The sequence below is a fragment of the Microtus ochrogaster genome, linkage group LG5 (genome assembly GCF_000317375.1).
Source record: "Microtus ochrogaster isolate Prairie Vole_2 linkage group LG5, MicOch1.0, whole genome shotgun sequence".
Taxonomy (NCBI): Eukaryota; Metazoa; Chordata; class Mammalia; order Rodentia; family Cricetidae; genus Microtus; species Microtus ochrogaster.
The window spans coordinates 50,439,449-50,464,952 of record NC_022031.1 but is presented as its reverse complement, the minus strand read 5'-3'; the positions used below and the strand labels follow the sequence as shown (position 1 = coordinate 50,464,952).

At 48.7% G+C, this 25,504-nt stretch overlaps 1 protein-coding gene across 4 annotated transcripts in view; it reads left to right on the top strand.

Moving 5' to 3' along the window:
• Window positions 1–25,504, top strand: part of Ptpn3 (protein tyrosine phosphatase, non-receptor type 3) — a 106,306-nt gene that overhangs the window by 10,049 nt on the left and 70,753 nt on the right. For 3 of the 4 annotated variants that reach the window (XM_013351909.2, XM_013351911.2, XM_013351910.2), the window contains one exon: window positions 22,289–22,443. In XM_013351909.2, the coding sequence (XP_013207363.1) occupies window positions 22,306–22,443 (138 nt within the window). In that variant the 5' untranslated portion in view covers window positions 22,289–22,305. Of the gene's footprint in view, window positions 1–11,552; window positions 11,577–22,288; window positions 22,444–25,504 lie in introns of those variants that run through there. The other variant, XM_005362208.3, reaches the window with a different exon arrangement.

Below are 25,504 nucleotides of genomic sequence, written 5' to 3'. Positions count from 1 at the left end.
CGGGAAAGTGTGGTTCTCACCTCTCAGGACAGACTTGCCATTCATTTCCAGTCCAGGTTTTTCGTTTGTTTGTCCCTGAGGTAAAGGCCTCCTTTAAAAAAAAAATGGTGGTGAAAAATTGTAGAGGTTAGGATTTTCCATTTGTCCATTTTTAAGTTATGGCACACGAAGCTTGTCTGCGCTCTATGCGCCGCCATGTAGTTTGTGAACCGGGCAAGGGGCTGGAGATTGAAACACACAGAGACACGTATCATCCTTGAAGCAGAAATGCTCCAAGAATGCCCCCTTTATTGTGGTCAGGGGCAGCTTATGTAGAGATAGCCACGCCCCAGCCAAGCCAGAAACTACTCTCCTGCCCTCAGGAACTCCTGAAGGTCTCGTGCTCAGAGCAGCTGAAGGCACTCAGATCAGGGGAAAACAAGTTGTTTACAAGAAATTCAGGATCTGGGGGTTCACTGCTCCCAATATTAAGCGTCCAGGGTTGGGGCATTACATGACTAAATGCATTTGCTCTATTGTACAGTGGTCACTGCCATCCACAGAACCCCACAGCCCCCGGGAATGGCAGCCATTAAGCGATAAGTTTCCGTAAGTGTGCCTCTCCCTGCAGCTCCCACAACTGTCACTCCAGTTTCTGTGTACAGATTCAACTGTTCTGTGCTGCAGCACTTAGCATGGTTACACACATCTTTAATCCCAGCCCTCGGGAGGCAGAGACAGAGCTCTGTGAGTTTGAAACCAGCCTGGTCTACAGAGCCTGTTTCGGGCCAACTAGGGCTGTAGAGTGAAGTCTGAAAAACAAAATGAAATCAAGCTTCATCCATGTAACGTACTTCGGGATCTCCTTTACAATACGAATGCGGTTTTGTCGTCGGTTTTGTTTATTGTGTATCCGTTGATGGACGTGTGGGTCGCTTCTGCCTTTTGGCTGTTGTCAGTATTTCTGGAAGTATGGGAGTGCAGGCAACACCATTCTGGTTACCTTGCCTTCTCAGGTGACTATTTAGGCGTTTATATAGCAGCCACACCCTGCTATTTAACCAATGCTGCCGTTGCTGTGATGGCCACGTACTCTTCTCTTGTGAAAACCAGGTCCTGCTTCTCCTATGTGAGCCCTTTGTCTGTGGGCGGCCATGTGGGAGACACTCTCTATGGTAGGGCCTCTGCAATGCTGTTCTCCTTTACCCCCAGCCTGCTTGGCTCCCCCACTGTTGCGGGCTTTTCCTTGTCCTGGGGGCCCTCCTGTGTTAGCTACCTCGTCCTTCAGGGCTCTCGGGTGTGAGCCTTTGGCTGGCTCAACACTGGACACTTCTGGTCTTGTCTGTGTCACTGCCAAGCATCTCCCCATGTGTGTCCCTAAATCCTTCAGCGTGTCCAAGGTCACTGCCTTCTTTCCTCAAAAATGTCCTGTTGCCAGGTGTGGTAGCACACACTCTTAATCCCAGCAATCCAGAGACAGAGGCAGTGGATCAGTGCTAGTTCAAAGCCAGCCTGGTTTATGTCGTGAGTTCCAGGCCAGGAAAGGCTACATAGTGAGAGTTTGTCTTCAAAACCCCAGCTTTCCATTGTCTTGAAAACGTTAAAGTCGCCTTCCCTAGACAGATCTTGCCTGTCCCATCGTCCTCCACCCCACCCTTCTACCCCTTTCTCAAACCAACTTCCCCCCAACACCTTTCCTTCGTTTCTTTCTTTGCCAAAAGCCCCCCCAATGCACCTTCAGACCCCTCCTTACTGTTGTCCCCCAGAAAGTATCCCGCCCCAAAAAGCATACGGGTCAATCCCATTCTCTACAGACTGTATGAGCTGGTGACGTCTCTTCTTGCTTTCTCCCATCTTCCCCAGCACCATGACTCCAACTCCAGCTTCCATGTTTTAATGGGGATGCCCATTCCCTCCGTCTTAACCGAGTTCTACGTTCTTTGTTTCCCGAAAGTTCCCAGAAGATGCTGAGGTGCGGCCTACACACCCACCGCCAACAGTGGCACAGGTGGACCCAGGAGGCACCTGTTTTAGAAGGGGTCCTCTTTTTAGTCTGTTAAGTTTGTAAGAGTTTGTGTGGGGGTGCGCATGTATGTTTGTGTAGGGCTTTGTGTGTGTGTTTGTATGTGCATGCATCAGCATGGTTGTGGGGGCCTGAAGTTGATGGTCTTCCTCAGTCCCTGACCACTTTATTAATCCAGATAGGGTCGGATTGAGCCCTGAGGATACCACTTAGGACTAGTCTGCTGTGGTGGTTTGAATGAGAATGTCCCCCATAGGATCACATATTTAAATGCTAGGTTCCCGCCTGGATGTGAAGGATGAAAAGATGTGGCCTTGTTGAAGAGGTGTGTCATTAGGGCAGGTTTTGAGGTTCCAAAAGGCTCCTATGATTTCCAGTGCCCTCTCTCTACTCTCTCTACCTGTGGCTGTGGAGCAAGGCGTCCATTGTGATCCTGGGCTGGCAGACCCTACCCATACCCTATGACCCCAGCTGAGCCCCTAGTAGCTGTTTACTGTTCTGCACTTGAGGAATGACAGGGACACGCCCACTTCATGAGGTCACATGACAATCCCTGATGGTGCAGTGGTACACATTGATTACACTGACATTGCTGGTTGTTACTTTCTGCTTGTTGTGGGATGCTTGTCTCTGGTGTGAGCTAGCAGCCTTCGGGGTGGCGAAGGCTACAGTTTGTGCTCGCTGCCTGAGCTGTGGAGGCTAGCCTTAGCTCCTTGCATGGATGGTGACAGCTACCAAAGATGGCAGCTGGCCACAGAGAGGAGGGAACTGAAGATCTAGGGAGCTGGCATCGTGTTCATAGCAGAGCCGCTCTGGCTCCAGTGAGAATACAACATGAGTGGATTTGCCAGGCCTGGAGTGGGACTCAGACGTCTTCATCTCTAACAGGCGCCTTCTGGTTCTGAGCTGTTGCTTAGAGACCACACCTAGTAGTTTAAAACTTTATGGAAGTGAGGATTGGAGAGAGCACAGTACTAAACCCTAGTATAGCATGGATTTTCCCGGCTGTTCATGCCTAGGTTACTAACCTATAAATTAAACACAGTAAGGGATTCAGAACTAGAATTAAATTAGAAAACTACAGTGCACAATGCATTAGAAAGACATTCAGCTGGGTGTGGTGGTACATCCCTTTAATCCTGGGACTTGGGAGGCAGAGGCAGGTGAATATCTATGAATGCAAGGCCAGCCTGGGCTACGTAGTGAGACACTGTCTCACAATAAATAAAATAAAAATTATGTAAAGGGGGGGCTGGAGAGATGGCTCAGAGGTTGGGAGCAATGCCTGCTCTTCTGGGGGTCCTGAGTTCAATTCCCAGCAACCACATGGTGGCTTACAACCATCTGTAATGAGGTCCGGTGCCCTCTTCTGGCCTTCAGGCATACACACAGACAGAATATTGTATACATAATAAATAAATAAATGAATAAATATTTTTTAAAAATTATGTAAGGGTTGGGGAGTGGGTTGTTCAGTTGGTCAAGTGAGCTAGTGTGTCCAAAGCCCTGGATTCCATTACCAAGAATCCAGCATAAATAAAGCAAGGAGGGTGGCATATCACTCAGGAGGTGGAGGCAAGAAGATCAGAAGTTCTGGGTCACCATCAACTACATAGCCAGTGTGAGGCCAGCCTGGGCTAAGTGAGACCCTGTCTTAAAAAAAAATACAGAAGAGCTCTATAACGGCTAAGAACTGAGAGCTTTTAGTGTATAACGTGGTAGCAGCCCTGGGGTGCTGGGTTTTTATGACAACAACAAACCCACCAAGCCAACCCTTATGAACTTTCCATTTTCTGTTTTCAGGGCTCATTAATTCTAGGTAACTGAGACTATAGAAAGCCATATTCATCCCTAGGGACTGAACACTCAGCCTTACACTCAGTTCCTTAGCTGGACAGGAGGACCTGGGTCTGGGGTATGGCAGGCTCATTGCAGGGCAACTATAAGTCATGATGCACCAGTTCAGGAGAGAGCTTTGGAGATCGCGTGGGGTGGCTTGATGTTGTTGGTTGTCATGCGTTCCTCAGGGTCGCCTCACAGTTCAATTTCCCTTAGAAGGTGCTGCTTGCTGTCCCACGGAGCTGTGGGCATCTCCGGAGGACAGCCCAGGAGCCAGTGGCACTGTCCCCTCTCTGTCAGCATTCACTACTCCTCCCTCCTCAGCAGCAGGCTCACCACACCTGACCTTGATTTCCAGGGCCTGAGATAGCCCAGTCCTCACTTCCCTAAGCACCTGCCCCACCCTACAATTTAGGCAAAGGAGGCCTCATTTCATGCCCGAGGCATTGGATGTAGGGCAGGGCACCAGCAGAGCTCAGGTGGGAAGGACCTATCTACTGTGCTGAGATCAGCAGGCTACCTGAGAACCCAGAACTGAGCCAGGGAGATGCTGGGGTGTGAAGTCAGCAGGCCCTCCCTCCAGGGAAAGCAGCAGGGATAGAATAAACTAGAAGCCTCTAAGGAGCCAGGGCTGGACCACCCAGAGAATGAAGACCAAGCACTCCTGTTCCTGAGGAGGAATGGAATCTGCGCTAGGTTCCCGCCTTTGCTACAGGCGTAGGGCCCGGATGCAGGAGGGGGTCTGGCTTCTGGTGAGCCAGCTCTGGAGAGAGTGGCTGCAGGGGGTCTGGAATCCAGCTCACTTCAGGTCCTGAAGGACTGTGGAGTGGAACCTAGGGGCCAGAGCCATCCCTGGAAGAGGGAGCTAGTCAGGCTGGTTGCAAGGTGGAAGGAAGGTAGGAGGTGGCAGGCCATGGGGGGGGGGAGGATTAAGGGCTTAATCGCTGGTCACCCTTAAAGCTTCAGGTGACAGCATTTCTTTCAAAAATCTACTCGGTTTTTAAATTCTTCATAGTTCCTTATAGAAAACCACACCATAGATGTGGCTTTTTAAAACCTAATACTTTCATTGTTTTTTATATTATAAAATTTCTTTTTCTGTTTTGGTGTGTTATTTTGAGATAGGGACAGCCCTGGATAACCCCAGATTCACTGTGTATTCAAAGGTGACCTTGAACTCCTGATCCTTGTGGCTCTCTAGCTCCTGAGTACTGGGATTATAGGTGTGCACCCTAGCTGCCACCACCAATACCATTATGCCTGATTCATATTGTTTTGGTTTTTTTTTTTTTTGATTTTTTGACACAGGGTTTGTCTGTAGCTTTGGAGCCTGTCCTGGAACTAGCTCTTGTAGACCAGGCTGGCCTCGAACTCACAGAGATCCACCTGCCTCTGCCTCCAGAGTGCTGGGATTAAAGGCGTGCCGCCACCGCCCGCTGCCTGATTCATACTGTGGAAGTTTCATGGCTCCCTTGTAGCTATTTAAGTTTGGGACCACACTTAAGTGGTCCCCAAAGCTGGCTAATTGTCAGTTAACCTTTTCTTTTTTACTTTTCAGTGTGGTAGATGTGGCCAAGAGGAAGAATATCGCAGCCACAACCTTTCCCACCTCTGAATGTTTCCCGGCAGGCAGTAGGTTCTCGGGAAGCATTTTCTATAACCTCCTTCTGGCTTCATTAGAGTCCTGCTCACAGTGTGGGCACAAGCCCTGTGTGGGTGAGGTGACCGCTTACTCATTCACACGTGTGTCTTGCAAACAGCTATTACGGGTAGAGATTCCATCTCCTGTGGCTAAGCCAGTTGCCACCAACATCTTGAGCTTGACTGACGGATGTAGGAGTGTTGGATTACGTGTCGTGTTCTGCCCTCCCTGTCCTCGTCACAAGTCAGGGGTCCCAGACAGCCTGTGCAGTCACACCCATGCCTAGGGAACCATGTAATGGAACCACATAGACTTGAGGATGCTGTCCTCTCTTTCATCCGCTTTCGTTCACTTACTCATGTGCTAAGGAGAGAAATAAAGTTGGGCTCTGGACATAAGGAATGATATGGAAGGCTATTGATGAATTTGAGCAGACACGTGAAGGGAGGGAGAGAGACAGGTGAAAATCTGAAGGCTGTCACAAGGAGAGGGAACAAGGAGCATGAACCCCTGAGGTGGAATAAGCTTGGTGCAAGCTGGGCACAGTCAGGGGAGCTGTGTCAAGGCAGAGTGGGCATGGTGTATCAGGTGGACGGAAGTGGCCACAGCCAGATAATGCAAGGCCCTTGGATCGCTAAGGGAGATCTGGAAGCTGGGGTCCCCACCCCCAATCCTTTGAAGCGGGTTCCCACCCCTTGAGAACAATGGCATGCATCTTTGTCGCATATCTATGTGGGTGAACACCTGGACCCAGACTGTTTGCTCTTGGGTAAGGCCTTGGGAGTCCAAGTGGGAAGGGCCCGAGTTCCTCACCGGAGGACCCAAGACAGGAAGCTGGTAAAGATGTGCTGAGCTCCCCAAGGCTGGGACCCTCCATCCTGTCATTACTCAGGGGTGTTTATTTGATATTGTGTCGTTTTAGGATAGCCAGTGGGTGTGTGTAAACACCGTGGGTTGTTTGTACATATTTAGTCTTTAATCTGTTTAGTTGATCAGATTTAACTTCCTTGTGGGGAAGCAGGCAGACCTCTGACTGCTGTGGGTGGCAGTCAAGGACATCAGGTTCTGGAAGGGGTTTACACACTCCAGAATGGTTTTCCTACCCACAGTGCTTTACCCAGAGTGCACTGTTGATGGGAGGCTGGGGGCTGGGGGCTGGGCTGATTACCTGAGCCATGGGGCTCATCTTTTACAAACCCAGATCAGTCTTCATGTGTTAGCTGCGCTTCATACACTATCTAAAAAAATTAACTCAAAATATGTTTGATCACCTTAGTATAAAACCTAAAGCCCCGAAAACCTCTTAGAGAAAGCCGTAGAGATGACTCTTTATTGCTTTGGATGTAGCCGTGGGCTCTTGGCATATGGTACCAGAAGCCCAAACCACAAAGGATAAAGTAGTACATTGAGATCCATCAAAGCTAAAGTTTGGGGGCATCACATAAGTGATAGTAGTTTATAGGACAGGAGAAAGCGCGTTAGAATCATAAACCCATAAAAGTTTAACATTAGGAAATTATGCCTGAAATTAGGGGCTGGAGAGATGGCTCCGCAGTCAGTGCTGCTCTCCCAGAGGAGCCGAGTTCTGCTCACAGTGCCCACGTTACAAGCAGCTCCTTAACAGCAGAGACTCCAGCTCCAGGATCTGCCAGACCCTCTTTGGTTTCTGTGGACACTACGATCATAAGCACAAACTCACACACACTGTGTTTAAGAATAAATCCTTAAAAAGTGTCCTAAACCGGGCGGTGGTGGCGCACGCCTTTAATCCCAGCACTTGGGAGGCGGAGGCAGAGGCAGGCGGATCTCTGTGAGTTCGAGACCAGCCTGGTCTACAGAGCTAGTTCCAGGACAGGCTCCAAAACCACAGAGAAACCCTGTCTCGAAAAACCAAAAAAAAAAAAAAAAAAAAGACAAGTTCATCGCAGTAAAGGGTGGAGGACTTGAACAGACATCTCTCTTAAAGGTGGATGGCCAGTAAGCATGCATGAAAGGGCACATGCACCATCGTTAGTCATTATGGCTGGGAGAACCCACGCCATGAGATACTTCTGTAGACCTAGGAGAATGGGCAGAACTAGAAGAAAGGGGAGGGGAGACACCCAGCTGTTAGCAGGAGGCAGGAACTGGTGCAGAGGCCACTGCGGGGTGCTGCTCACTGACTTGCTCATGATGCCTTGCTCAGCCTGCTTTGTTATAGAACCCAGGACCACCAGCCCAGGGATGGCATTCATCCACAACGGGCTGGGCCCTCCTTCCTCCCCCATCAATCACTGATTAAGAAAATGCCCTACAGGTTTGCCTACAGTCTGAGCTTACGAAGGCATTTTCTTAATTGAGGTTCCCTCCTTTCTGATGACTCTAACTTGTGTCAAGTTGACGTAAAACTAGGCAGCACATCTTGAAAAAGGTAGATAAGGAGCTCCCACATGACCTGGCAGTCTGTCCTTAGGCATTGAAGAAGCAGCCAGACAAACACATTTGCTGTTACTGTTCTGAGACAGGATTTCTTTGTGTAGCCCTGGCTGTCCTGGAACTCGTGCTGTGGACCAAGCTGCCTTTGAATTCAGAGATCCACCTGCCTCTGCCTACCTAGTGCCGGGATTAAAGGTGTGCGCCACCATGCCCAGTTCCAAATGGGATTCTTGTACACTGAAGTTGATTGCATCTTTAGGCACAACCGGAGGAAGGTGGACATAGCTTGGATAAATGAATGCCTGTGGGAAATTGCACTGAGCTAAAGGAACTGAATGTTAGGTGGTAATGAGAAGGAAAGGATTGTGACACATTTTTAACAGAGAGGGTATGCCGAGGAATGGCGAGGCAGACTCCAAAGGAGATGCCTTGTGATTCTACTACATCCTCATTAGTTTTTTTGTTTTTGTTTTGTTTTGTCAACTTGACACAAGCTAAAATCAAATGGAAGAGGCTCCTGAGTGGAGAAAATGCCTCCATCAGATTGGCCTGGAAGCCAGTCAGTGGGGCATTTTCTCGACTATTCCTTGATGAAAAAGGACCCGGCCCACTTTGGGAGATGGCACCCCCAGGCAGGTGTTCTGGGGTATGTAAAAGTGGGCTGAACAAGACTTGAAGAACAAGGCAGGAATTAGGGCATTCCTCCACGGTTTCTGCTTCAGATCCTGCCATGTGCCTGTAACCCATGACCTAATGAATGCTTTCCTCCCCAGGTTGACTTTGGCCATGGTTTTTATCACAATAGGAAGCGAACTAGGCCACACTTATATGAAAGATCAAAAATAGGTAGCTCCTCAGAGGCAGAAGGGAGAGAGCTTGCTTGGAGTTGGGTAGAGGCCTATTGCTTAACAGGTACAGAGTTTCTGTTTGGAATGATGGAATTTTCTCGAAATAGATAGCAGTGATGATTGCACAATATTGCATATGAATATAAAATTGTACTTAAAAGAGGTAAAATAGCCAATTCTAGATATCCTACATAGTTTTAGGAGCACAATTGAGAAATAAGGTCGATGTGTCCAGGGAAAGCTTGGTTCTGTCAGGAGCCCTGGGGATGTGCTGTGACAGGAGGGTACCTCAGAGACACAAAGGCTCAGTCACTTTAGGCGCCGAACCCAGCTCCTGTCTCTGGTCTGGATTTCCCTTGCGTCTCACTGACCATGAGAGGCATTCAGGATGGCTCTCTGTGCCCATCTAGTTCGGTGTAAAGATTGCTCTGTCTGTCAGAAAACAGCTTGGGTGATCCCCCCCCTCCTCCCCACTGCACTCCAATTTGTTCTTCATAGCCTGTTCATTGGTCTTGCTGGGTTTTTGCTTGAGCATTGGTCTAGCCTCTTCCTGGAAGCTCACACCCACACAGCTTTCGAGGTTTTACCAGAAAATACACCTCTTTTGGCCCTGCAGCCAGGAAGTTAGTGCCTGTCCTGGTCGCCTGCTCTTTCCTTCTGTGTGTCCTTTTGAGACCTGAGCTCCACTGATGAAGAGTCGGGTGAATGTCCAGTTGCGGGCAAGCACACCCACTTGGAATACAGTAAAACCGATAGACAAGAACTCTGTGATGATGCAGAACGGGCATGATGTAGAGCCCAGATGTTATGATGTCCTGAAACAGATGTACACAGTTCAAACAAAGTCACCCTGCAGGTTGGCTTGTTGCTTTGCTTTAGGTACGCTCCTCAGAGCGGGTCCTTGGATGTCACCTGGGCATTCTCTTCTCCTCCAGGGTCAACTGTCACCCGACGCCCAGAACCACCTTGCTTGGCCACATCCAGGGAGATTCTGCTGGGCTTGAGCACCTCCCCACTCGTGTTTTATATTTTGAGGCTGGGTTATATCCTGTGTCCCTGCCTCACCAGGATGCCCCCTACCTAATAGTCTCCAATGACTGTCTTTATTAGATCCTCAGTCTGGAATCATTGGGTGTACTGGCAAGTGTAAAGGGCTAGGGTCTGGCTGAGTTCTAGTTTACCAAGTCCTGGCTACCATGAAGACCTCCCTGAGAGTGTAGACTAGGAGGGGCCCAAGGTCAAATCCAGGGTCTGGCCTCAGGCTTTCGTGGGCTCCCTCCTGCTCTTGGGAAGCTAATAATTAACCCTGGGTTGGCTTCTGTTCTGCTGGCCTTGATTGGCGCACAAGGCTTTCCGACACACACCTTTTTACCAAACTGAGGACAGCGTTTGCTATGTTTCTCAATTTGGAGAGGGGCTGAAATGGCCATGACCTTCATAGAAAAGGGACTGTCCTCCTTTGGATGTTGTTTCTTTACGTTTACTGGGGCACCTGTTCAAAGCGTTGTGTCACCTTACGGTAGAGGAACACGGGTAATACACAGCCATATCATGCCCCAAGTTTCTAATGTTGCAGAATTAATTGGGGAGAAAGGCAGCTTTTCTGGACCATTTCCTTCATATGAGGAAATTCGCCTACTTGTGAGCCCGGGGGAGTGCTCGTGTAGATTATCTCACCGGGATAAGAATGGCCCTGTAGCCAGTAAATTACAGAGACAGCATGATGAAGTGTGGGGCCCTGCTTTACCTGCAGTGAATCACCTGTAATTCACCTCCCACCCAGTGTCACGGGTCAGGAGACTCGGAGCTGCCAAGTGTGTAATGTAGAACCGACATTACTGCCGGAGTTGACTGGGCATGCTTCTCTGAGTCTAAGCTACTGACCTGTCTAGTGGAGCAGTGGCGACCAAAGCCGCCCTGTCAGAGCCCGGGGACGTAGGAATGAGGTGAGAGGGTCGTTGACTACGGGAGTGGGAGAACAGGCCCTCTGCTGCCCTGGGTTTGAAACCCGCTGCTCCCAGGGAATGCTAACAGCTGAGACCTAGGAAGTCAGTTTGTCCAGAGTCTGTCAGTCTGTCTACCAGTGGCTGGCGGAGCCTAGGCGTTCGGAGATACTCCCCCTAAAATGGGCTTTATTCAAGTCACCAAGCACTCCTGGCCTTCAACACATGTTGGGACTCAGTCCAAATAAATGCAGCAATGCCAGTAATACACACATGCACACACATTTTTTTCTTAAGACTTTGAACATCTGCTTTTATTAATACTAGGGACAGTTATACATTTCTGCAATTTTTTGCACATTTAGTTTCTACAATATGGTGTTTGAATGTTCATATGCATTTCTTTCAACTTAGTCCCAAATACCAGCATTTTGCATACTAACTCTTGTTTTAAGTCATACACCCCACCCCAGTCCCGAATCTTGCTCTTTAGACCAGGCTGGGCTTGAACTCACAGAGATCAACCTGCCTCTGCCTCCCCAGTGCTGAGATTAAAGGTGTGTGCCACCACCGCCTGGCTGTTTTAAGTCTTAAAAAAGAGTTTTATTAAGTGACAAAACCCCAGGAAGCTGAATAGGCACCATGAAAGTACATCTTTATCTCTGTTTCTAGAGGCATTGGCAGCTGGCATGGTTACAATGCCTACCTCGTCCAGGCCGAGATGGCCTTTGGGATTGAGGCCTTCCAGGCAGAGGGCTTTAGGGCTAGAAGGAGCCTCTCAGGGCTCCTGCCTAGGAAAGCCACTAGAGAAAAGGTAGCTGAAGAAAAGCCTCCTCAGCTGAATAATCAAAATGGAAGTACTCCGAAAAGTGGGCTTGGGAGCAAGGGTAAGGCTGGGAGCTTTTTCTGTGTTGCCTTGAGATAAAAGCTTGGGGAAGGCTCGGCATGACGGTCGTGAGGATTGTTTTTTTTTCCTGGCCAGGCTGTCCCTGGCTTCAGGCTTGTTGGCAGGGGTAGAGGCTGGCAGGACAGTCCACTGTGAGATTCCAGCCTCTTGGCTGGGTCTCACCGTGATTAGCACATCTCAAACCTTTCCAAGTGACTTTAGCTGTTTTCTTTAGTGGAGGCTTCTGCTGCTTTTGGCTGTAAAGGGGCGGGGGCTGGAGCCCAAGACAGAAATATCAGAGGCTGACACCCAAGTGGGTGTGGCCACGACTGAGGGCAAATATTAACACAGTATTTTTGTAAAGTTTATGCAACTTGATTCATGTTCCTGTAGAGTAAATTTATTCCGTCCTGTTTTTTTCCAGTCTGTTCTGAGCTTGGTGGAACTATCCACAGGCAAGATGAAAAGAGGATGGTCACTTAATTTTAGGGAGAAAGTGCTAAGAACCGAGCACACGTCTTTGCCAGTTTTTAAGCCTTACGTAACGCCTTGCTGTGCCTTCCTACTGCTCTGCCCCCCAGGTCATGATCTGATGGACCGTTTAAAACTTCCAAGAATGGGGCGTCCATTTAGAATGATTTCCATGGAAATCTATGTCAGAAGACAGTTTGAGAAGTTGGGAATGGCTTCCATAAATAGAAATATACCCTGGGTACTTTCAAAACAGAAGTCGTGATAGGATTTTGGTCCCCGTTTATCATACTCTCCAGTATGCTTCTCAACACGGGTGTCATCGAGTTCCTCCACTTGTTACCTCTAGTGATGGGTGTTGGTCAACTAAGAACCGCCCACATTCCACTAGATTCTTCAGAGGTCCCCCACCCTTCCAGTGAGTAGCTCTGTATCTCCCTTGTTTATGCAGCCTTTTTTTTTTTTTTTTTTGCGTGTGTGAAGACTACTTTCAGTTGTGTGTGTGAGTTTACATTCATCTAGTACTTAACTATGGACAAGTGGATTTCTTTTTCTCTAAGTTATACTAATATGATTATACTTATGCATACATAATTGTTTAAGCATAATTTTGACACTTCCTTTTACCAAAAGTTGAATTTCTGGGTTATCAAATGATTTTGGTAACTATGTATATTATGCAGCCTTTTTCCTTAAGCTTTTTCTTCTGTTGGGCAGAAATATGTGCCCTTTGCCTTTCTTTTATTGTTCCTATAAGTGCACTGTGTGTTTGAGGGTGCCTGTGTGTACGAGGGCCATAGCCTGTTGGTAGACATCAGAGGATAAACATGGCTGTTGGTGCTTGCATTCTCCCACGATTGAGATCAGGGTCTTTCTTCTGTATTTCACTTTTGTGTGCTATGGTCTAGGTTAACTGGCCTGTGAGTCTCTGGGAATTCTCCTGTCTCTGCCTCACATCTTACCACAGGAGCTCTGGGAGTCCACACAGAAGGTGGCCAGCTTAGACCGCACCTTTGAACCCACGTTCTCACACTCACTAAGCCATCTCCCAGGCCCCAAAACCTATGTATTTCACCTATTTAACCACTGGGTTAAAAAGAATCAGTCCAGCCAGGCGGTGGTGGTGCACACCTTTAATCTGCACTTGGAAGGCAGAGGCAGGCGGACCTCCATGAGTTCGAGGCCAGCCTGGTCCACAAAGAGAGTTCCAGAACATCCTAAGCTGTTACCAAGAGAAACACCATCTCCAAAAACAAGATAAAAACGACAACAAAACAAAGTGGCTAATTTGCAAACGTATTCTCAGAAAGGCTCCAAACGGTCCGGGGAGGGAGGGAAATCGGCCTTTTTCTAGGTGAGTAAAGTGACGAGGCTCCTCCTCACTAGGACGTGGCTAAGCTGTAGTTCCCACTTTCCACCAGATCCGGATTCCTCTTTTGTGTAAAAGCCTCTGAAAAAACCTGGCCTAATCTTCCTTGAACTTTCACTAAGATCTCAGTTATCCCTCAGGCAAGAGAGGCCCCAGATCTCCTAAAACCTCCCTGAACTTCCCCTCCTGACTTTCGGGGGAGTCGTTCCCCGGGGCCTGGAAACTGCGGAGAGCTGGTCCCATCAGCCCGGAAGGTCCCCAGCTCTGTAGCCATCCCCTAGGCTTCTTATCCTGTGGAAGCTAGGCTCCCAGCACCTCTGCCTTCCCAGCCACTCCCTTGCCACTTCCTGGCTTGGCCTGGGGCCGAGTAAATGAATACTGAGTGAGTAAATGATCCGGAACTCCTTTGCCTAAGAAATAACAAAGGAAGCCAAAAGTAATTATAAACAAGATCTTCTGGTCCTGGGGGGGGTAGGAAAGGGGGGGGGATGACAAAAAATGCTCGAGTTTAAGACTGGAATTTGGGGATTACTTGGAGGCCGTTGGGAGACACCCTGGCCCAAATTTAATTAAGTTCTAGAAAAGTCTCTTTCTACAGCATGACCTGGTCAGAACCATCCATCTCTGGACCTTGTGTTTGACCTGTTTGTCCCAGCAGGCAGGCTTGTGGCTTCTGGATTCACTGAGGTGGTAGAGAACAGGGCAAGTTCACCGGTGCCTGTTGGGTGAGTGCATGGGCCAGGCCCACCCAGCACAGCCCACACTGTGTGTCTCCCAGGGAACAATCCTGAGGGGAGAGGTGGGTCCTGTGAGGTGTGAGGTGTGGTTTCAGCATGATAATGTCTTCCCAAACATCAAAATAACTAATAAAAAAAAAATCTCATTTTCAACAGTCTCTCCAACCGGTATTGTCAGCTGGGGAGAAGAGCCACCTGAGGGAGGCCTGGGACCTGGGGACTTTTGACTGCCTTTGTCCTGAAAAGGGCTTCCTGTACCTACACAGAGTGGCCATGCTCCCAGGCTGGGCCTGGTTTCCTCTTGCCCCAGGCAAATCTGTGTTAAGGTTGCTGAGGCCTACCGGGCTGGGAACCTGTTTCCCTTTATACTATAAAGTTTATAGGCAACCTCCCACCACCTGCGGCTCCAGAAGCCTGCTTTTTATACTGCACTCAGAGGTGCTGAAGCCACTTCTTAACCTCCCAATGTCCAGGCTGTCCATATTATAAATAAAACCTATAAATAAACCCCGGGCTCTAGAATAAGAAAACTATTTGGCATTTTGAAGTCGTCTGAGAACAAGGGTGCTAATTACAGGTCTTGGTTCGAATTGAACTGATTGGACAAATTTTCCATCCACAGCTTTGGTGATGGTGGGGCTTCTTTGGGAGCCCCCCCACCCACCCCCACCGCCGCCAACCAGTTAAAGATCTAGGGACAGAGTTGTGTGAAGTCAGGGCTGATGGCTTCCTAGGAACGAAAGGTATTAAGTCCTTTTGCAAAGGCCTACCCGGTCTTTTTTTTTTTTTTACATTTTGTTTTCACATCATTGTGATTACCATTGGTTAGCAGGCTTTAAGCTTTAAAAGTATTTTTAAAGTTTTTTTTTTTGGCATATAAACTTAAGAGAAGTTGTTTACCGACTTTAATATTAATTTAGCAATAAATGTGAAAATGCCTTGTTTGTGTTTGTTTTTGTTTTTTCATTTGTTTTGAGACATGGTTTCCCTGTGTAGTCCTAGCTGTCCACTCTGTAGACCAGGCTGGTCTCGAACTCACAGAGATCCACCTGCCTCTGCCTCTGCCTCCCGAGTGCTGGGACTAAAAATGTGCTCCACCACACACGGCACAAGTGCCTTTTTAACGAAGAAACTTGTTTTTCTAACTTAGATGTGTGTTACATGTGGTATGTGCGTGCATGTGACATATGTGTGCGTGCATGTGGAGTGGGTATGCGTTACATGTGTGTATGTTATATGTGGTGTGGGTATGTGTTACATGTTGTATGTGTTATGTATGGTGTGGGTATGTGTGTACATTACATGTGGTGTGTGCTGTGCCTAGTCCGTGGGGACCCCAGAAGACCACCAGGTAGACCGACTCACTGAAATGCAAAAGCAAGGTTCATTGTGTGCACAGTACAAGTTGGCAGGGACCTCAAAGCAACTGGCGCAGTTGCGGCAAGAGGAGGTACCCGACCCTCCTTAGAGGGCATTATTTGAAGGCAAAACCCAGAAAAGTTACATTAGCAGGGTGTGGGATGAGGGATTTCTAAAGTTTAGGACCCCTGATTGGCTGACATTTGTCTAGGGGTGTCCTGGTGAAAAGCGATGGGTGTGTGCTGGCAGGTGATCCTATCTACCAGGGTTGAAACGTTAGGAATTTCCTTTGGAGGGTGCCTGGGTGGTCTCAGTTTGTGGTCTTTCTCAGAATCAGATATTGCCTCAGGGTAAACTACCGAGACTCTGGCCTCTATGGAGCTTGTCTTGGGGCTGAGTCCTACAGTGCCTGCGTTCATGCGTGCGTGCATGCGTGCGTTCGTGCGTGCGTGCCTGTGTGTGTGTTACATGTGGTGTGGGTTTGTGTGCCTGTGGAAGGCCAAAGTTGATGCTGGGAGCCTCCCTCAATCACTCTCCCCACCTTATTCTTTGAGGCAGAGGAAGACAGCTTCCTCTCATGGTCTCCCATCTCTGCCTACCGAATGCTGGGATTATCCATGCCTGCCCAGCATATAATAGGTGCTTGGAAATCCTATTCAAACCCTAAACAATTTACACACTGAGCCGTCTCCCCACCCCTGGTTTAGTAGGTGTTCAGTATTGACTGTGTATATTGGAAACTGAAGTTACTAGTAAATTAGTATATTAACCTTTGTATTGTTCTGCATTGTATTCAAGAAATTAAGAAAGCCAGAAAAGTAAAAATGAGAGTGGATGGTATTGACCGGTTTACAGAAATCACAGCCGTGAGAAAAAAGGTCAGATGCCGTGTGCAGCGTCATAATTTGGTTACCAGCACATAATTAAAATTGATCAGCCAAAGCCGTGGTGATGGATGTATTTTCCTACGTATGCAGGCATTTCACAAGCGAAAACGAAAACCACTGATTTTCAATTCACTTGGGCTGAATTGAACTTCAAAACATTTGGCAAGCCTAATAAATCACACTGCATGTAGGCACCTCTCTCTCTCTCTCTGCTCCTTTTTTAGCTGTCTCTTGCATGTGCTTCAGAGAGGGATGCCCTGTGTGCGTGTGTGCCTGTCTTTATTCTCAGGTGTTCCAGATTGATAAGAATTTGGGGTCAGGACGACGCCCGCTACTTTGAGGGCTGAAGCCAGGACAGCAGGTGTCAGAGCACTTTTTGAACTTTCCTTATTTGTTTGGACATCTGTGCTCATCCAAGCCCTGACATACAGACTGGAGAACTCTGCCCCTGCATCAGCAATGCTCTAGGAAGCACCTCTCCCACCCTGAGTGATGGGATAGCTGCTTTTTACGTAGCTCTGGGAAATAACTGTAACGCAGCCTCGGAAGCTGACATTGAACTCTGGCCCCCAAGACCCTGGTCATAGGCACAGATGGGCAAAGCCAGAAGAAATCCTGGAGATTGTGGTTGACAGTGTTCCGGTGTGTGGCTCCCGGGTTGCCTGTATCGTTGTCTGGGGGGAAGGGTTGTTTATTAGAGGTTTGCTTCTCTGTCACAGTAAATAAGGTATGGTTTCAGATTGCATCTCGAGGCAGGAGGAAGGGAAGACAGGCCCAGACTAATTTGTAAAACTTTACTAAGAGCTGTAAGATAAACGCTTGTTTGGCATTTGTCTACTTGGGTGCAGTCATTTCACTGTGGTTAGGAGAGAAATGTCCTTGGTCTTGGGAGACCCGTGCTGAAGAGTTTAGGAGTAAAGTGATAATCCGACCCGTAGCCTGTGCCTGAGAGCAAGCCCTGGGTGCTGTGCATGTGTATGTGTGGGCGTGTGCACAAGACTGTGTGCATCTCAGACCCTCCTCTGCTTTAGGAGTGCTGGGATTGAGGGGTACACCATCACACCTGCTTGTCTCTTACGTTTTTGATCATGTGTATGTGTGTGTGCCTGTATACAGTTGAGCACAGGTGCCCACCGAGGCCAGAGCTTGGTGGGAGATGTCTTCCACCATCAAGGTCCATTTTATGTACTGATACCCTCTCTTGCTCAACTCGGAGCTGGAGCTCGTGGATTCTGCTAGTCCAGGTAGCCAGTTGCCCCGCCCAGGGACCTCCCATTTCCTCCGCCTCCTGAGCACGGAGGTTACAGGTGGCCACATTATTTGGGCGCTGGGATCCAGACTCCCTAACTCCAGTCCTCACACTAGATGGCCAGTGCCTCATCCCCAGAATCACCTTTCCACCGCTGTAAAGTTTTATTGGTAGGAAGGCACGCCCACTTCCTTTAGGATTTAAGGGACACCTTACTTAGCCTGATCTCAAAACTAGGCCTGGGACATCATATGTCAGGTGGACGCAGCGCTTGGAGAACTGGTTTTCTGAACCATAAAGCATGTGTGATGTGATAGTTAAGGCAGGGTTGACTCCCCCTCTATACCCCACCCCACCTCAAGACTAAATTAGTACAAAATGCAGCCCAACTTCTGTGTGTTCCCAGCAAAAAGAAAAGGCAATACTGATACTCTCTTAGCAGCCAAATAAAGCATCTCTCTCCCATCTATTAAATATTGATAATTGAGAAAGAAATGCTGGCAATTTGGTGAGTCATTGCCTCAGGTGGCTGATGGTACGTTGTGTTCTTTTCTGTGCTAGACAGCTCCCTCTCCAGCGGATCGGTCATCTGTTGATACTCAAAATTAGGAAAGAAAATAAAAAATGAAAGAGAGGGGAAGAAAGCGTTCCTCAGCCCGGTGGGGGAAGAAGGATTAGGAGAAAGCAGCCGAGCTGCCTGGGAAACAGGATCAGAGCTGACACCTGCGTCGCCCCCAAGTCCGCGTGCTTTCTCATGGTGGCCACTAGATGGTAGTATTGCCAAGGTCAGCCTGCGTGTGCTTGCCTGGCTTGGTTCTAGGAGCAAGGCCCACCCGTGGTTTTCTGACGTAGAAAACTCATGCCCCGTTCTTTGTAAATCCAGACTGTTTTCTTTAAAAAGATCAGGGTGTGGTGCAGCCTGCCTAGTCCTGGCATCTGGCAAGTGGACGTAGGAGCACCAAGACTTTCAAGGCTATCCTTGACCATCTAACAACTTCTAGGCCAGCCTAAACGACCTAAGACCCTGTCTCCGTTAAACTAATATTTGCTTACTTGTTTATGTTTTTCTGAAAGTCTCGAGACCTTAAGCTTCTACCTCCGCCTGAGGTGCCGGCTTGCCTGTGGGTGTTGCCTGGTTTATGCAGTACTGTGGGTCGAACCCAGGGCCCCATGGATACGAGGCAGGCACTCTACCAACTGAGCTACATCCCTAGGCCTTGAAACACATTTTTCAGCTAAAGGTCTAATTTCCTTTTTTTCTCCCCCCATCTCAGAGGTATTTAACGTCCGTAGCAGTGACTGGCTTTGAACACCCAGTGAATTGCTTTAAAAGGAATAACATCCGAGAAAGGAAACCTTTTTCTGTCTGCAAGATAGCCCTACAAAATCTGGACTCTATAGTCCAGCGCTTGTTCACATCTGAAATTTAGCCTTGCATCCTGGCACGGTGGCGCAGACCTGTAATCCTAGCACTTGGGCATGCCCAGGCTCAGTTATGTAGTAAATTGGAGGCTAGCCTTGGCTGCCTGAGATCCCATCTCCACGGTAGTAAATAAACATAAATACACAATGCCTTTTATTGGATATCTGGTGTGTGTGAGGCACCTTCTGTAGTGTTCCATCTCTGCGTTTGCAGGATTGACCGAGCCCCAGCCGTGTGCATCACGAGAGCATGCTTTTTCTATAAATGCTTTCCGGATCTCGTCCTTGATTAAGATATGAATCACAGTAGAGCCCACGGAGGGTTCCAGCCCTCCCCAAGCTGTAGCTTGTTGATTGGAATCGTGGGCTTGGCTCCCATGATGTCAGTGCTCTCACCTGCAGCTGTGGTGGTCTGTGGTTACCGAGGCCACTGTGTTCCCGTTTGGGTTTTGGCTTTGTTAAGAATTAAGAGGCTTATAAAGGAAGCCATAGAAATTCCGAGTTCCCCAATTGCTGCGGTACAGGAAACAGGGCAATTACTCAGCGTCTGTTGTCCAAGCAGACTGTTTAAGATACAATTTCAAGACAATCTGGAAACACCTCCTGGCCTGACAATATGTAGTTTAGCAGCGGGCAAGCTCTTATCAGGGTTTGCTCCGGGGACAATCACAGGAAGAACATTCTGTGGTTCTCATAAAATACCTTTCAATGACACCGCTCTTAGGCTCCAAGGCCTTCGTGTGACAATCAGGGAAAAGGGAAAAGTTTCTCTGAGTATATTCTGTGACCATGCTGGGAAGTTCAGTTTCCAGTGCTGGGATTCCCATGCTGGCCTAGGGGAATGGCCATCTGAACTCTGCCTGTGGTTGGCTCATCAGTTCATGTTGTCTTCATTCCTGGGTTCCTCCTTGAAGTCCCTGTTGGTTTTATGTCCAGGGTCTGTGTGAGACTGTCTGCTCTATCTGCTCTGCAGATGTGGCTATGTTCTAAGGCCAGCGATGTGAAAAGCCGCTGTCTGAACCTCAGCTCCCAGTCTGCCCTCTGAGGGACTCCCAAAGGCCCCGTGTGCTGAGTCCCCGTGGGAGGCAGGACCAATGAAAGCCTCATTTTCAGAAGTTGCTTCGGGAAGCTCTGAGGGGTGCTGCCTGTTAATACTACACTTCATAATGATGCTATTGTAGCTTCCAAAAAGCACAATTCACCCGAGATTCTTTAACGAGAAGCAAGCAGCGAAGTTGACATTTTCAGTTGTGTGTGGGATAACGCAGTCGGGGACACATTTGTTGTCTTTTGATAACTTTTTGTATTACTCAGAAAATGCATCCCTGATTCTGGTGACATTTTTATTGAAAAGGGCATGGAGGAGGTGGGGGTGGGTGGAATTTTCTGTGTGTGTGTGTGTGTGGTTGTGTGTGTGTGTGTGGTTGTGTGTGTGTGTGTGTGTGGTTGTGTGTGGTTGTGTGTGTGTGTGTTTTCTCTCACTGCCAGTCCCAGGGATTTTTTTCATTAATATTTGAGATTTCCTATCCTAGCTAGTACTTTTAAAAGCTAGAACTTTTACCTAGAACTCCTTCAATTTATGTTAGGGACCCGGCACACCACTTCTGTCCTCTTCCTGTATCCATCCCTGTTGTCCCAGAGACTTAATTTTCAGTCTCTGGTCTGCTCCGCCCTCTGGTCTCTCTCTGCAGGGTAACACACATCTGTCTGTCTTGTCTGTCTGTCTTCTCACCGCTCGCCCGGGTCTTTACCCTCTGGCCCTGCCCTGGCATTTGGTGCTGTCTTTCTGGGTGTCTGAGCCTTGTTCCCCAATAGCAGACAGACCCTGGATGGCTAGTGTCTAACTCGAGCATCACTTGGAAGACTAAGATTCACACAGTCACTCAGACCCCACGCAGAATCACTGCACTGTGGTCCAGTCCTGCTCCGTCTCCTCAGCTTGCAGTGGGAGGAGCCCTGGACTGAAGGACATCTCCCCTCCAGCCACCCTCGCGCCATCTTTCTGTCCTGCCTGCACTGCTCTGTCAGCCTGAGCTTCCTGTCACTTTCTAACGTGGTTCCCCCCCCCCCCCCAGGCTTTTATGACTTCACTTTCTGTCTAATTCTTCTGGGCATTTATCGGTTTACTCAAGGACTTAATGGATTGCCTGTCAGAGCTGGGTGTCATTGGTACAGCGAACAAAAGCAGACCTTATTCCTACTCCATGGAGCTTGGTGTGTAGTGGGAAACACAGCCAGAAGCACACACCGTGAGTTCTAAGTGTAGCACGTCAGTGAGCAGGATTGAGAACGGCCGGGAGACTGGCAACCCTGAAGGGGCAGCACTTGCTCAGAGCACCCAGAATGAGGGGGAAAGCAGGAAGCCCGGCTGAAGCAGGGAGGGGCACGTGCTCTCTAAAGCTTCCTTCTGCGCTCGCTCTTCCAATTAGTTAATCTCATCTTCTCCCTTCCATGCTGAATTGTGCTTCCTGTATTCTCTGTGGCGGTCCAGACACTCAGCACACCCGCGGGGCTGCTGTGGCCGTGTGCTCGGTTTTCAAATCTCGTTAGCCTTTTTATCCTACCATCCCATCATGGAGCGGTTGGTTGAACCAGTTTCCTTACTCTTCCAAAACACAGTGGTCAGGTTTTAAATTGCCATGTGATACTCCCCCCACTTCCTCCTTTTAGGTTTTTTTTTGGGGGGGGGAAGGGGTTTCTTGTTTGTTTTGAGAAAAAGTCTCTGTTCTAGTAGTTCTGGTTGCCCTGGAACTCACTTTGTGGATCAGGCTGGCTTCAAACTCATAGAGATCTACCTGCCTTTGCCTCCCAAGTAGTGGGATTAACGGCTTGTGCCACCAAGTCCAGCCTGTTGCTTCCTTCTTAAAAGCATCTCAAGGGCCTGGGGAGAATGCTCGGCTGGTAAACATTTGCCATGAAAGTGTGAGGGCCAGGGTCCGGACTCCCTTGCATCTGTATTGAAAGCCTAGCGCAGCAGCGCACATCTGTTTTAAATCCATAACGTAAATATCTGTGTCTTCTGACTGTCTTAGGTGACCCCTGTGAAGGGGTCGTTTGACCCCCAGGTCAACCGTAAAATGCAAAGACGGCTTGTTACCCTCTTTCCTCCCTGCAGGTTCTGCAGCTGATGCTCTGGGCACCCAAGCCGGCTCATGTCAGGAACTGTGTGGGACTTGATCTTTTGCCTTTGAAAGCACTGACAGGCGTCTTATATTACAGGTTACTCAGCGGTCGTTATGACCTCCCGGTTACGTGCGTTGGGTGGAAGAATTAATAATATACGAACCTCCGAATTACCCAAAGAGAAAACTCGATCCGAGGTCATCTGTAGTATACGGTTTTTGGATGGCGTGGTACAGACCTTTAAAGTTAACGTAAGTACTCCCCTTTTTTTTGGAGGGGGGAGGGGAGTTTGAGGAAATTCTCTTAGATAGTTTTAAGTTCTTGGCTTACAAAATTGTAAGAGATTGACTGAAAAATGAAGGCTTTTCAGATCTCAGATGGTGAGCCTAGGCTGGGCATAGCCTTGCAACCTTTGCCCGTGTCTCACCTTTTCCATTCTTCTGAGGGACCTGTCTGAAGGCTCCATTCCCTCCCTCCCCCGAGGCAGAACTGGCCCTTGGATGACCATACTCTGTATAGAGCCCACGTGACTCTGCAATTTTAAAAATAGTAAGAATCACTAGGTTATTAGTCTCCTACTAAACTGTGAACCCCTTGAGGACAGGTCGGGTGCCCTGGCCCAGGACTGGGCACACAGCTGTGCCCTGTGAGATGCTCAGCCTCATGGATGGCGGCACTCCATAAGGGCCTGGCTCCTGCTCAGAGCCCTTGATCTCAGGTCTTCACGTAAGCAGCTGTGAGAGGCAAGAGCAGCAGCTGCCTCAGCCGGCTGCATGCCCACGCTCCACACACCGCCTATGTCCAAGACTTCTCGGTGTCTCTCAAGCCTCACAGCATCAAGTCCGGCCCCAAGTCACCTGTGCCCCATCTTTTAAAGAATATGCAGAGAGGCCGGGCGGTGGTGGTGCACACCTTTAATCCCAGCACTTGGGAGACAGAGGCAGGTGAATCCCTGTGAGTTCGAGGCCAGCCTGGTCTACAAGAGCTAGTTCCAGGACAGCTAGGACTGTTACACAGGGAAACTCTATCTCTTTTGAAAAAAAAAATATGCAGAGAAAGGAAAGGAGATGGGCTGGATATGGTAGTAAATTCCTATGATTCAGCACTTGGGAGGTGAATTTGAGGCCAGCCTGGGCTACATGACACTGTGTCTTAAAACAAACAAACACAATGGTGTGTGTGTGGGGGGGTGTTGAGCAGAAAAGCCCATAGCACTTAAACCATAATGAAAACTAACAGACTCCTACTGTAGCTGCTACTACTTCCTCCACTACCCCTCCTTCTTCCCCTTTGACAGGGACTAACTGTCAAAGCCTGGCTGGCCTAGAAATCAGAGATCTGTCTGCATCTGTCTAGGATCAAAGGCTTGCACTAACACCCCTCATCTTCTATCCAATCATAAAACCTCTCTCTCTCTTCTTTCTACTGTTAGTGTTCTTGGTGCGGTCAGAAGGCAGTTTTCAGTTCTTCCAAACCAGGGCCAGGGCAGCTCGAGAAGTCCTCAGCAGCCCACAACACTCAAGCGCCAGCCAACAGTGGCGGTGATTAGCAGAGATCTGTTTCCCTGCCTTCCTCCCCACTGCTGCCCCACTCTGTTCTTCGGCTGTCTCTAAGGCCATGCTTGGTTCTTCTGAGGATGGGATGTGTTATTTATCATCTCGAGAAAGGTCTAGAAAGAGAAGGACAAGATATCTCAGTGAGTAAAGGTGCTTGTGGCCAAGCCTGGGACCCACATGGCGGAAGGTTGGCACATCTGGAACAGCGTGAGCCCCACGGGAGGAGAGCCAGAGGAAAGTGAGGTCAGAGATATCGAGAAGGGTTGGGGGTGGGAGGCCAACTGGAAGCTGGGCACGCTGGCTTCTACACTGGGCAGTGTAGAGAGGGCTGGATAGAGACCTGACATGGCCTGACTTAAGGGTCACTCGGTCCTCAGCAGCCAGGGATAGAGATGATTGGGAGACTGAGTCGCAGTCCCTGAGACAGGTTCTGGTGGTGGATAGAGCAGTCTTGTGGGCGTGACTGGAAGGAGGCAGCTGGAAGATGGGACCAATAGGACTTGCTGGCAGGCCTCTCTGATGTGCTTTGCTGCTCTGGTTTGTCCTCCCCTTCTCCCACTTTTTCATGAGATATGGTCTCACTGTATATCTGTGCCCTGGTCTGGTCGATGTATAGATCAGACTGGGCTCAAACGCACAGAGATCTACCTGCCTCTACCTCTCAGGTGCTGGGTTTAAAGATGTGTGCCACTACACCTGGCTTTGATTCTATTTTAATTCTTTGGGGAAGGAGGAGAATTGAGCAGAATTGATACCTGAATGTTTGGATTCTGCAGTTCAGAGGTAAGAGACGCAATCCAGCGAGAACACAGGGCTTTGGCATTGCACTGATGAGAGTCAGATGGTCAGGTGATACTGGGTGATAGTGTGGACTGCCAGGCATGGCATCTCTCAGTTCTCAGTGGCTAATGTGGGTTTGATGGGCATGGCGCTTCTCAGTGCCTGGATCTCATGACGCCTCCCAGTGCCTGGATCTCATGGTGCCTCCCAGTGCCTGGATCTCAGTGCCTAGCGTGGATATGATGGGCATGGCGCCTCCCAGTGCCTGGATCTCAGTGGCAAGGCAGATGTTGAGGGCTACTTTGCAGAGTTGAAGCCAAGTGAGTGTGGTATCAATAAATTACAGTTGCTAATAACATAATAAATTAAAGTGGGAGGTGGAGTTAAGAGCACCCCTTGGGCTCCCTGACCAGCCAGCCTGGCTTGAGATTCACTAAGAAATTCTGTCCAAAATAATGAGATGAGGGTGGTGGATGTTATCCCAGCATCAACACACACACACCACACACACACACAAATACTACATACACCACACACCATACACACACAAACACTACACATATCACACATATATACGCATACCACACAGACCATACACACACCACACACACAAATACTACACACACCACACACACACAAATACTACACACACCACACACACACACATACACCACACACACCATACACACACAAACACTACACACACCACACATATATACACATACCACACACACCATACACACACCACACACACACAAATACTACACACGCCACACACACACAAATACTACACACACCACACATACCACACACATACCACACACATACACCATACACACACAAACATTACACATACACACACCACACACATAAATACTACACACATCACAGACAATACACACACCACACATACCACACACATCACACACACGAACACTACACACACCACACACATACACATAGCACACACACCACA